Here is a 14,103-nt window from a genome sequence, read left to right as displayed (position 1 = left end):
TCTGTTAGCCATTTCTATGTCTTCATTGGAAAAGTGTCTGTTCATATATACTGCCCATTTTTTAAAATTTCATTATTTGTTTCTCATGTATTAAGTTTGAGAAGTTCTTTGTAGATCTTGGATACCGGTCTTTTATCTGTAGTATCATTTGCAAATATCTTCTCCCATTCTGCGGGCTGCCTCTTAGTTTTTTAGACTGGTTCCTTGGCTGTGCAGAAGCTTTTTATCTTGATGAAGTCCCACAAGTCCATGTTTTGTTTTGTTTCTCTTGCCTTTGGAGATGTGTCATGAAAAAAGTTGCTTTGGCCAATGTCGTAGAGGTTGCTGCCTATGTTCTCCTCTAGAATTTTGATGGATTCCTGTCTCACATCGAGGTCTTTCATCCATTTGGAGTTTATTTGGTGTATGGTGTGAGAGAGTGGTCAAGTTTCATTCTTTTGCATGTCGCTGTCCAATTTCCCCAGCACCATTTACTGAAGAGACTGTCTTTTTTCCACTGGATGTTTTTTCCCGCTTTGTCAAAGATAAGTTGCCCAAAGAGCCTAGGGTCCATTCCTGGGTTCTCTCTTCTGTTCCATTAGTCTATTTGACTGTTTTTGTGCCAATACCATGCTGTCTTTGTGATCACAGCTTTGTAGTATAGCATGAAATCCAGCAATGGGATGCCCCCAGCTTTGTTTTTCCTTTTCAACAATTCCTTGGCGATTCAGGGCCTTTTCTGGTTCCACACAAATTTAAGCGCTGTTTGTTCCAGTTCTATGAAAAATGTCATTGGTATTTTGATCGGGATGGCATTGAAAGTGTAGATTGCTCTGGGTAGCATAGACATTTTAACTATGTTAATTCTTCCGATCCATGAGCATGGAATATTGTTCCAACTTTTTGTGTCTTCTTCAATGTCTTTCAAGAGTGATCTGTAGTTTCTACAATATAGATCCTTTACATCTCTGGTTAAGTTAATTCTGAGATAACCTGTGATTTTTGGTGCTATTGTAAATGGAATCGATTCCCTAATTTCTCTTTCCTCAGTCTCATTGTTCGTGTATAAAAATGTAACTGATTTCTGAGCATTGATTTTGTATCCCGCCACATTACTGAATTGCTCTATAACTTCTAATAGTTTGGGCGTGGATTCTTTTGGGTTTTCCATATAGAGTATCATGTCATCTGCGAAGAGAGACAATTTAACTTCTTCTTTGCCGATTTGGGGTCCTTTTATCCCATTTTGTTGTCTGATTGCTGTTGCAAGGACTTCTAGTACTATGTTGAATAATAGTGGCGAGAGTGGGCATACTTGTCGTGTTCCTGATATTAAGGGAAAGGCTTTCAGCTTTTCCCCATTGAGAATGATATTCGCTGTAGGCTTTTCATAGATGGTTTTCATGAAATTGAGGAATGTACCCTTTTCCCCTACAGTCTGAAGGGTTTTAATCAGGAAAAGATGCTGTATTTTGTCAAATGCTTTTTCTGCATCAATTGAGAGGCTAATATGGTTCTTGAATCTTTTCTTGTCGATATGATCTATCACACTGATTGATTTGTGAATGTTGAACCACACTTGCATCCCAGGGATGAATCCCACTCGATCATGATGGATAATCCTTTTAATGTACTCTTGGATCCTATTAGCTAGGATCTTCTTGAGAATTTTGGCATCCATATTCATCAGGGATATCACTCTGTAATTCTCCTTTTTGATGGGGTCTTTGCCTGGTTTGGGGATCAAGGTAATACTAGCATCATAGAATCAGTTTGGTAGTTTTCCTTCTGTTTCTCATTTTTGAAACAGCTTCAGGAGAATAGGTATTATTTCTTCTTTGAATGGTTGGTAGAATTCCCCAGGGAATCCATCAGGCGCTGGAGTCTTGTTTTTCGGGTGCTTTTTGATCACTGCTTCAATCTCTTCATAATTATTGGTCTGTTTGAAAAATCAATTTCTTCCTGTTTCAGTCTTGGTAGTTTATAGGTTTCCAGGAAGGCATCCATTTCTTCCAGGTTGTTTAATTTATTGGCATAAAGCTGTTGATAAAAGTTTCTAATGATCCTTTCTATTTCATTGGTGTTGGTTGTGACCTCTCCCCTTTCATTTGTAATTTTATTTATTTGGGTCCTTTCTCTATTCGTTTGAATACATCTTGCCAGCGGCTAATAGATCGTATTTACTCTTTCAAAGAACCATCTTCTAGTTCTGTTGATCTGCTCTACTGGGCTCCTGGTTTCTAATTCATTGATCTCTGCTCTAATCTTGATCAACTGCTTTCTCATGCGTGGATTAGGCCTGTTCCTCTGTTGCTCTTCCAGCTTTTTGAGGTGAGAATATAAAAACTGCATTTTTGATTTTTCTATTCTTTTGAGTGAGTCTTGGATGGCTATGTATTTCCCCCTTATGACTGCCTTTGCAGTGTCCCATAGGTTTTGGACCCTTGTGTTTTCACTCTCGTTGGTCTCCATGAATTGTTTAAATTGATTTTTGATTTCCTGGTTTATCCAATCATTCTTGAGCAGGACGGTTCTTAGTTTCCAAGTGTTTGAGTTTCTTCCAAATTTTTCCTTGTGGTTGAGTTCCAATTTCAAAGCATTGTGCTCTGAGAATATGCAGGGAATAATTTCAGTCTTTTGGTATCAGTTGAGACCTGTTTTGTGTCCCAGAACATGGTCTATTCTTGAGAATGTTCCATGGGCATTAGAATAGAATGAGTATTCTTTGGTTCTTGGGTATAGTGTTCTATATAAATCTATGAGGTCCAACTCATCTAGTATGGCATTCAAAGCTCTTGTTTCTTTGTTGATTTTCTGCTTAGGTGATCTATCTATTGCTGATAGTGGAGTGTTGAGGTCCCCTACTATTAATGTATTTTTACCTATATGTCTCTTTATTCTGGTTACAAGTTGGCTTGTGTATGTTGCTGCTCCCCTGTTGGGGGCATATATATTTAGAATTGTCATATCCACTTGTTGCATACATCATTTAAGAATAATATAGTGCCCTTCTGTGTCTCTAACTATAGTCTTTAGTTTAAAATCCAATCTGTCTGATATGAGAATTGCTACCCCAGCTTTCTTTTGAGGTCCAATGGCATAAAAGATGGTATTCCATCCCTTTACTTTCAGTCTCGATGTATCTTTAGGTTCAAAATGAGTCTCTTGTAGACAGCAAATGGATGGGTCATGTCTTTTTATCCAATCTGCAACCCTGTTTCGTTTATGGGAACATTTAGGCCATTTACATTGAGACTGATTATTGAGAGATATGATTTTAATGATGCCATGTTGCCTGTAAAGTCTTTGTTTCTATAGATTGTGACTTTCTGTTCTGTATCCCTCTTGGAGCCTTTTTACCTTTATAGAATCCCCCTTAATATCTCCTGTAGGGCTGGTTTTGTGGTTATGAAATTGGTCAATGACTGGCGATTCTGGAAGGTCTTTATCTCTCCATCAATTCTGAATGACAGCCTTGCTGGATAAAGAATCCTTGGCTGCATGTTTTTCTCTGAAAGAGCTTTAAAAATGCCCCCCCCCAACCCTTTCTCTCATTCCAGGTCTGTGTAGACAGGTCTGACGTAATTCTGATGCCTTTGCCTTGGTACGTGAGAAATTTCTTTGCCCTGGCCGCTTTCAATACTGTATCCTTGCATCTAATATTTGCGAAATGCACTATGACGTGACGTGGCGTAGGTTTGTCCTGTGACATGGGTGTGGAGAGTTTTCTGCCTCCAGTTTGCAAGCAGGAAGCAGGTCCGAGAAGGCATTTCTTGTGAATTGCCTCAGAGGGCTCAGAAGATCCCAAGTCTCGTATAAAGTGCAGTGATTTATTTTTCTCATAATAAATCATACTTCTATACCTTTGTACCTTTTATATTAATTCTGTATTTATACTTCTGTATTTTTATTTCTTTATTTATTTTTGGTTAAAGCCCTCTATGTTGTGGAAATTTCCAGTTCTGCACAGCTTGGATATGCTCTAGTGTCAGGGATGTGGGACTGTGTACAAAGTCCTTGCTGTTCCTCTTTTTCTTCTTTACCCTGGCCATCAGAGCATCTAGTTTTGACTGCATTTGATTCATAGAATTTTTAATTTCTGCCAGATTTGCTGTCATTTCTGCCCTTACCGATTCTATATTCTTGTTAATATTTTTGTTAATATTTTTTTCAAGTCTACACATCATCTTGACCATTGTTACGCTGAACTCCATTTCTGATAATTTGGTTATATCCATATCCATTAGTTCTGTGGAAGAGGCCACAGACTCCTTGTCTTTTTTTTGCTGGGGTGATTTCTCCTTCTCGTCATTCTGATGAGGAGAGGTTGTGGGGTTGTCCAGAGCCCAAATTATTGACCAGGACCCAGGCAGTGTGCACTTGTTCTATAGGGACCATAGGGATGTGGGCTTCTTGATTTTTCAGCCTGCCTTCTGGGGGAGGGGCCTGCCGTGCCAATACTCAGGCAACCCTGTTTGGGTAGAGTCTCCGTGTCCCCTGCAAGGGGGGTTGGGGATGGGCACATTGTGAGCCAGTATTTCCAGGCTTTTGTTCTCTGGCGGCTTTCCCTGGCGGTTTGCTGTGCCTCTTCTGAGAGTCAGAGCAGCAGTAGCCGAATCCCAGCCTCTGTCTCAGAACAGAGGGATTGCGGCCCGTTCTCCACTGGGCCACTCTGGCCACTTTAACTTTGTTTCCGTTGGTGCTGTTAAACCCTGCAGCATCCCAGGATGTGCACCCCACAGCCGGCGTGCCAGCCCTCACTTCCAGGGCCAGCACATCTCTGTCCTTTGTGTTTCTAACACCGCCAGCTGCCAGCCGCCCCCATGCGCTCCGGAGCTCCATTTCAGTGTGGTTCGTGCACTCCAGAGCTCCGGTTTTCAGACTGGTCACACGGGTTTCCCAGCTCACAGTCTCAGTCTGCTCTCTCTTGGGTGCCGGTCGGTCCGCGAGTCCTCCCACTCCCCAGTGCAGATGGCTACCGATTCCCGACACCTGCATGCCATGGCTCCCTCCCGCTTCCGTTTATCTTCCGATATCTGTGCGCAGCTTCACGGCTCCCCGCTTTATACCTCAATACTCAGCGCTGGAGATGTTCATTTGTAGAGATCCAGATGTACCTTCCTGCATCTCAGGCTGATTCCGTGGGTGTTCCGGATGGTCTGGTACCTATCCAACTTGACTCAGGGGACCGGTGAAAAAGGGGACCCCTACTCCTTCACCATCTTAACTCCTCCGAAATGAGTGTCTTGTTATTCATAAACAAGCTACTTTTAATCACTAATAAGCTTATGTTAATGAGATTATTTTTAGAAATCCCCTAAGGATGGGTGGTTGGCCGCTAGGGGAAATAATCATGCTTAGAGGGTTGGAACTTTCAGTCCCACTTCCTGATCTCTCAGGAGGGGAGAGGGACTAGAGTTTGAATTAGTCACCATGGCCAATGATTTCATCAACCATGCCTTGAAGCCTCCATGAAAACCCAAAAAGACAGGGTTTGGAAAGACTGCAAGTTGGTGAACCAGAATGCATCCCTGTTTGGGAGTCCCCAAACTCCATAGAGAAAGAAGCTCCTGCATTCAGGACCTTGTTCCTCATATCTCTTCATTCACATCCTTTAATAACCTTTGTAATTAGCCAGTAATCTGTAATTAATCTGGTTTCCTATAAACTGGTCTAATCAAACCTGGAGGGGGGGGTGTGGGATAGGATATCCTTGCATCATTTATTATATTCTTTTCACCAATTTTACCTTTTTATTGAAGTGTTTAATCCATTTACATTTAATGTTACTACTGAAATGCAGGATTTATCTGTCATGTGGGTATTTCTTGTCTATAGATTTTCATGCCTTTTGTTTCTCAATTTCTCCATTACTGCATTCTTTTGAATCAAACAGATATTTTCTAGTGTACCATCAGGGTAATGCTGGCTTCATGGAATGAATTTGGAAGTTTTCCTTCCTGTTCTATTTTTTGGAATAGTTTGAGTAGAATACATGTTCATTCTTTTTTAAATGTTTGATAAAATTCATCTGTGAAGCCATCTGGTTCTCAACTTTTTTCTTGGGAGTTTTTTCATTACTGATTCAATTTCATTGCTAGTAATCAGTCTGTTCAAATTTTACATTTTTTCCTGCTTCAGTTTTGAGAGTCTATATGTTTCTAGGGATTTATTAATCACTTATAAGTTGTCCCAGTTGTTGCCATATAATTTTTCATAATATTATCATCCTTTGTATTTCTGTGGCATTGGTTATTGTCTCTCCTCCTTCATTTCTGATTTTATTTGTGTCCTCTTTTTTGTTGATAAGTCTGGCTAAAGGTTTATCTTCTGTTTATCTTTTCAGATAACTAGCTCGTGGTTTTATTGACCTGTTCTATGGGTTTTTTAGTCTCTATTTCATTTATTTCTGCTCTAATCTTTATTATTTCCCTCCTTCTACTGGCTTTAAGTTTTGTTCTTCTTTTTCTAGCTCTTTTAGGTGCAAGGTTAGGTTGTTTATTTGAGGGTTTTTTTGTTTTTGTTTTGTTTTGTTGTTTTGTTTTTTTTTTTTTCCTTCTTGAGGTAGGGCTGTCCTGCTATAAGCTTTCCTCTTAGAACTTCTTTTGCTGCATCCCAAAGATTTTGGACTGTTGTGTTTTCATTTTCATTTGTCTCCATGTATTTTTTTTTAATTTCCTCTTTGATTTTTTTGGCTAGCCCATTCTTTGTTTACCAGCATATTATTTATTTTCCATCTTTTATGTTCTTTCCAGATTCCAGTATCATCTTAAAATAATCTAGTTAGAATTAGTATCAACTTAATTTCAATTATAAACAAAAATGTGTTCCTATATAAGTGTTCCCTCAAGTATTTTATATTATTATGGGCCACATATTATACTTTTATACATTATATAACCTCCACCACAGATTTATAATTACTGGTTTATGCAATCATCATTTAAAGCTGATGAGAAAGAAATAAGTGTTGGTGAGGATGTGGAGAAAAAGTAACCCTTGTGCACTGTTGGTGAGAGTGCAAACTGGTGCAGCCACTGTGGAAAACAGTATGAAGATTCCTCAAAATAATTCAAATAGAACTACCATATGATCCTGTAATTCCAGTACTGGATATTTACCCAAAGAATACAAAAATACTAATTTGAAAAGTTATATGTAGCCCTATGACAGCCAAATTATGGAAGCAGCCCACGTGTCCACTGATATATTCATAGATAAAGAAGAAGTCCATCTATTACTCAGCCATAAAAAAGGATGAAATCTTGCCTTTTGCAAGGATGGATCTAGATAGCATAATGCTAAGTGAAATAATTCAGTTAGAGAAAGACAAATGCCATATAATTTCACTCATATTTAGAACTTAAGAAACAAAACAAATGAAGAAAAAAGACAAACCAAAAAAGACTTTTTAAAAAGATTTTATTTATTTATCTATTTAATGGGGGGGAGCACAAGCAGGGAGAGCAGCAGAGGGAGAGGGAGAAGCAGGCTTCCTGCTGAGCAGGGAGACCAATGTGGGGCTTGATCTGAGGACTCTGAGATCATGACCTGAGCCAAAGGCAGATGCTTAACTGACTGAGCCAGCCAGATGCCCCAAAAAAAGACTCTTAATTATAAAGAACAAGTTGATGGTTACCAGATATTTAAGGTGAAAGGGATTAAGAGTCTCTTATCATGATGAACACTAAGTATAGAATTGTTGAATCACTATATTGTACATCTGAAACTAATATAGCACTGTATGTTGACTCTACTGGAATTGAAAATAAATAAATAAAGCAGATGGGACAATAAAAGGGTTACATACAAAAAAACACATTTACACTGTGTTTTATGTTTTCCCGTGTAGGTTCCTTTATTAGTGCTCTTTTCTTCTTCATATGGATTCAGGTAACCATCTAGTGTGTTTTCGTTTCAGTGTGAAGGACTCCTATTAGCATTTCTTGTGGGGTAGGTCTCATAGTAGTGAACTCCCTCAGCTTTTGTGTATCTGGAAATGTTTTAATTTCTCCCTAATTTTTGAAGGACACTTTCACTAAATATAGAATTCTGTTTCACAGGTGTTTTTTCAACACTTTAAATACGTCATCCTCCTGCCTCCAGCCTCCGTGGTTTCCAATGAGAAATCAGCTGTGGATCTTATTGAGGAATACTTACCTGTGACAAGTCCTTCTTTCTTGCTGCTTTCAAAATTCTCTTTGTTTTTTGGCTTTTGACAGTTCAATTATAATATATCTTGGTATGGGTCCCTTTCAGTTTACCTTACTTGGAGTTCATTGAGTTTCTCAGACTTGTAGATTCATGTATTTCATCAAATTTGTATGGCTTAAAATATTTCTTCTGGACCTTTCTCTATCCCGTTTGGAACTCCAACAATGTATATGCTGTTTTGCTTGATGGTTCCCACAGGTCCCTTATTCACATTTCTTCATTCTTTTTCCTTTCAGCTCCTTAGACTAGACAGTTTCCATTGTCTACCTTCAAGTTCACTGATTCTTCTGCTTTCTCAAATCTGCTATTTAGCCCCTGTAATGAGTTTTCATTTCAATTATTGTACTTTTAAGCTCCAGAATTTTATTCCTTTTTGTTAATTTTATCGTTTTATTGATATACTCATTTGATTCATATGGAATTTTCCTTATTTCCTTTAGTTGTTTGTCCATGTTTTCCTTTAGCTCCTTGACAATATTTAAGACAGTTGTTTTAAAGTCTTTGTGGAGTAGAGCTAATGTCAGCTTTCTCAAAGACAGTTTCGGTCAATTCCTTTTGTTCATTTGAATGGGATATGCTCCCCTGTTTCTTTATATGCCTTGTGGTCTTTTTTTTTGTTATTGAAAACTGGGCATTTTTTATATTTATTAAAATATGTTTATATTTAATTTTATATTAACTATTTTCCCAAAAACTGTATTCCTACTTGTGTGTGATCACTAGTTTCTTTTCCTTTAGCTCATGTTCAGTTAATGTTTTAACAGAGATTTCTTTGAATGCCAGAAACTTAAGTAAACAAACCAAAAAAGAAAAAGAAAGAAAAAATACACATACAAAAAACACTAACACCTTTCTCAGTGTTTGCAGATTGGCTCTGTTCTGGGGTACTCCATCAACATTTAGTGAGTCTTCCACTGGAACTAGGGTTAAGCTTGAGATAAAAGTTCAGGGCCTTCTCTAGTCTTTTCTGGGTGTGTATCTTTGGCTTTCTAAAAGAATTTAGAATATATATGTGTACTTTTGGATAGTCTACTTTTCCAAAGAACCTCTCAGGCTTTGCACCTGGGGAATAGGCACTCTGTTGCACATCTCAACAAGTAAGCTTCTGCCCAGGCATCTGCAGTTTGTTAGATCTTCTAACGGTGTTTTCAAGCAATGCCCAACACTTTCACACACTGTTCCAGGTTAGGTAAAACAGATGAGAGGTTCTGTCAGCCCTTCAGCTGGCCCCCAGATAGGTTAAAAGAGACACACACAATATTTGCAAGTAAGGTCTGTTTTTCTCTATCTTGAACCAGGGACCAAATTTTAAGATTGGTCTGCCATGGCTTTAAGACTGCCACCATGACTGAACTCTACCTCTGAAACCAACACACTATATGTAAATTAATTGACTTTAATAAAAATAATTTTTAAAAAAAGACTGCCACCATGATGGGGAAGGAGTAGGGCAAGATTAAGTAAAAATGCCACAAACGTTCCTACCATTTTCAAGTTGCCTTTTACTTGGTTCGGCATTTGCTTGGTTGCTATAATTTTTTTTTTTACTGATTTCTATAGTTCTGACAATGTTCTAGTGTTTCTGCTTATTTTTCAATGTTTCTGTGAGGGAACAAGAGCTAGGAACATCTACTCTGCCATTTTACTGATATCATTATTCTAAAGCAAGTTTCAAAATTTAGAAGAAAGGAGTCTGTGGATTTCATTTTCATTTTCTTTTTTTTCCCCATCAACAAAAGGATTTATCATGCTTCCCTTTATTTTTTAAAATTTTTTAAATAATTTTTATTTTGTTATATTAGTCACCATACAGTACATCCCCAGTTTTTGATGCAATGTTCCATGATTCATTATTTGCATATAACACCCAGTGTAACATGCAATATGTGCCCTCCTTAATACCCACCACTGGCCTATCCCAATCCCCCACTCCCCTCCCCTCTGAAGCCCTCAGTTTGTTTCCCAGAGTCCATAGTCTCTCGTGGTTCATTCCCCCTTCTGTTTACCCCCCTTCATTTTCATTTTCAAGATTATTTCACCTATTCTGAATTCTTTGCCTTTCCATATAAATTTTAGGATCATCTCACTGATTTCCACCCCTCAAGAAAAAAAGAAAAGAAAAAAAACCTGCTGAGATTGTTTTAGGGATTGTGTTAAATCTATAAATCAATCTAGGAAAAATTATCTTAATAATATTGTTTTCCAATCAATGAACATTGACTGTCTTTCCATTTATCTAAATCTTCTTTAATTTCTCTCAGAAAAATCATTTGGTGTTCATTTATAAGAGTCTTGTACTTCTTTTGATAAATACAATCCTAAGAATTCTATTCTTCTTAATGTTTTTGTGAATGGAACTGTTTTCTTAATTTTATTTTCAGATTATTCATTACTGGTGAATAGAAAGACAATTGATTTTTGTTGTTGATTTGTAAAACTGTCTCTATTCACAGACATGATTATCTACTTAAAAAAGCCAAACAAAAATCTACAAACAAAAACGTTACTAGAATAAATGAGTTTAGCAAGGATATAAGATCAATGTACAAAACTCAATTATATTTTATATATTAGCAATGAATAAATGTAAATTAATGTTTAATTAAAACACCATTTAAAAATATCAAAAATGAGCTATTTATAGATAAATCTAACAAAATTTGTCCAACACCTGTTCACTGAAAACTATAAAACATTGCTGAGATAAATAAGAACAAAATAAATGGAGAGATATACTATTTTCCTGGATCAGAATACTCGGTATTACTAAGATATCAATTTCCCCTAAACTCATCATATAGATTCAGTGCAATTCCAATCAAAATGCCAGCAAAGTTTTTTTAATTAACATAGTTATGATAGCATTTATATGGAAAGGCGAAGGGTTTAGAATACCCAAGACAATATTGAGAACAAAGTTAGAAGACTCACACTATTTGATTTCAGAACTTTCTATAAAGCTACAGGATATAAAACAGGGTGGGATTAATGACATGATAGTCACATTATCTATACCCTGCCTTATTTCACAAAGATTTTAATAATTTTAAGAAAGCACTTACTAACCACTTTGTACATGGGTGATGTAACTGACCTGAGAAACTGTCCCTAGACTTCCTGGAAGGCTGCAAATCTCTGCCTGCTTCCCTTCTGCTCAGAATTAACAGCAAATGATCAGTTTGCAAGGGGACTGTTCTCAGAGAGTTAAAAAATATGAAATCCCAAATTACCTTTTCAGCACAATATTAAGCAATGTATTTGTAGCATCTCATAGCATTCTTTAGTTTTATTCTCTTCACTTGTAATAGTTAATAAGTTTTAAATTCTCTGAGGCTAAAGAGTTGGGTTTTTTTGCATATCCAGTGATTTCCATCTTGCCTTACCTATATTAGGTTTAAAAGACCTCTACATTTTATCACCAATATGAGCATATCTCTTTTCATTTTATACTTATTTTCATGAAATAAGAAGTGCAAAATGTAATGAAGACCTCAAATAACCTTTAAAAAGATGCATCTGGGGTGACCATACAACACCAGCACATGCCTGCTCAGGAAGAGCATGTTGGTTCAGAGGCTGATCTAGGTGCACATGTGTGGATAGCACTACACCCTCCACATGCACAGACACTCACACCAAGCTGACCCTTCTCCTAAGGCCCCACATCACAGGAAGAGTAGCCAACAGCCATCTTCCCAGGTCTTTTGTGAGCTGTCCCTACAGATTTCCTGGTTAGTGGTGCTCCCTCTCCTGGAACAAGCTCGGTAGGAGAAGTTCAGGCTCAAGAGTGCTCATCTCTACTGGCCCTGGGACCTGTCCTCATCTATGGCCATTGCTTCCTGGCTGCCATCTACTCTCAATTCCCTTGCTCCCAACCTGTGGACCCTACCTGCACCACCCAGCCAGCAGGCCTGTCACAGGACATAGCTATGGCTGGCCACCTTTGACCCATTGGAGCTCTAGTCTCCAGAGAGGAGCATATCCGAGCAATAGGCGGTCAGATTTAGCAAATGAAAATAGAGTGCCCAGGCAAATTAGGTGTCAGATAAACTACAAGTAATTTTTTAGTATAAGAACTTCCTCCAAAATATTCATTTTTATCTGAAATTGACATTTGCAACCTGCATTCTATCTGGTGATCCTCAGAGCACAAGATGTGACCCTGAACTTCAGTCTGCTGGTGAGATGTTAGCAGACATGAGGTGGCAGAAGCTTATGGCCAGCTTCCACTCCTGAGTGAAGAAGCCTTTGGAAGGATGAAAGGCAGGTGGCCCATGGGGCCCCTAAGTCAGCTGGCACCACACCTGCACTGGCATAAGGGGTTAGACCACCACCCTACAACCCACATGGTGAAGTTTGTGTTTGGGGTCTGCACCATTATTCTGACAAAAGATAGCGATGTACCAGGTCAACACAGCTTCCAGAGAATGTCTCCAGCCCCAGCTTCCCCCACAGTCTGCCCTAATCCAATCCTACATGGAAATTCTGGAGGTACTCCTTCACCTTCCAAGGGTTACCTTTAATTATTCATGCATTTCAGACCTTAAATTTCTATTAAAAACTGTACTGGGTTTTTTTGTATGTATTATTATATTTTTAAGTACTAAGGAGGGAAGGACAGAAGAAGAGAGGGGAAGAAAGGGAGATTTAAAAATAAATTCCTAACATAATAAAAATTTTTAAAAAATAAAATAAAAATGAAAATAAATTCCAGGTTGGTAAAGGAGCTAAATATGAAGAGCTAAGTTTAAAACCTTTAGAAAACAGGAGAAAAATTTTATGAAATCAGAGGGGAAATGGAGTTCTTAAAAATATCTGAGCTTAAAAATATTAACCCCAAAAAAGAGCACAAAACCATGGAAGATTAACAAATGCAATCATATTAAATACTTTACTTTAAAAAAAAACATAAATAGGGGCAACTGGGTGGTGATATAGATATGTATATATAGATATAGATATATATGTATAATAAGCATATTGTATATATATAAGCATGTAAATATATATCCTTTTTAAAGTCATATAATACTTTTAATGCCTTAAAATAATATAGTAAATTTTATAGTAAATGCAAATTTCATGCTATAATCTCTATTTTTATTATCTTTTGGAGTTATGTTTAGCCAATATTAGAAAGAGCATTCATTAAAAACAAGCCAGGAAAGTGCTAGAAAGATTCTTGCATTTCTTGCATAATATCTGAAAATGTTCCCACAAAAAATGGGGAAACTATGCTCACAGAAATCCAATATTTGTGAATTCCACATTTACAAGATAAGATTATAAGCTCACCTCTGCTCTGTGAGGAATGAATCAAAATCTCGGTCCACAGAAGCCCAGCAGCTCTTCCCAGCTGCCCTGCTGGGGTAGGGGATTGACGGGTCTCCCCTGTTGACTCCCTGCTGTAGCCTGCAGTTGCTGGTAGAAGGTCCTGCCAGCTCTGGCCTTTCCAGGACAGCACACATGAGACCAGATGTCTGATGTAGCTCCATCTCCAGCACACCAGAGGTAAGCCCACCATCTTTGTTCTCTAGATGCATGTTCCGTTGTCACTCTTCTCACTAGGTCAGCCAAAAAGAAACCACTGTTGATGAAAAGCAAACTGGGAATGTTATTTGCACCCTGGGGAATCCATAGGGAATCCATTCAGTCTCTCTCTACCCTTGTTATTTTTTGGCCTCTTATAATGAGACCTTTCCAGTGTTCCAGCATTCTAATATCATATGGGAAACAGTGTATGCTCATATCCAAGGATGAACATTGCAACATATTTCACACTAGCCATGACCTAAGTATTCAACAAGAAAGCGCTAGTTAAGTAAGTTGTAATATGTGCATAGTATGAAATACTACGCAATTAAAAACACTCTAAAGGGATACTGATTGACTCAACTAATGAATCATCAA

The 14,103-nt window shown here is 37.9% G+C and overlaps 1 protein-coding gene across 1 annotated transcript in view; it reads right to left on the bottom strand.

Annotated features, from left to right (window-relative positions):
* The window catches only part of OCA2 (OCA2 melanosomal transmembrane protein), a 456,357-nt gene that overhangs the window by 416,687 nt on the left and 25,567 nt on the right, over positions 1 to 14,103 (bottom strand). Inside the window, exon 2 of the mRNA XM_008706322.1 lies at positions 13,489 to 13,757. Coding sequence (XP_008704544.1) covers positions 13,489 to 13,736 — 248 coding nt within the window. The 5' untranslated portion in view covers positions 13,737 to 13,757. The remainder of the gene's footprint in view (positions 1 to 13,488; positions 13,758 to 14,103) is intronic.

The sequence above is a fragment of the Ursus maritimus genome, unplaced genomic scaffold (genome assembly GCF_017311325.1).
Source record: "Ursus maritimus isolate PB19 unplaced genomic scaffold, ASM1731132v1 scaffold_27, whole genome shotgun sequence".
NCBI lineage: Eukaryota > Metazoa > Chordata > Mammalia > Carnivora > Ursidae > Ursus > Ursus maritimus.
Note: the sequence above shows the minus strand (reverse complement) of the source record. Positions and strands in the feature narration are given on the sequence as shown.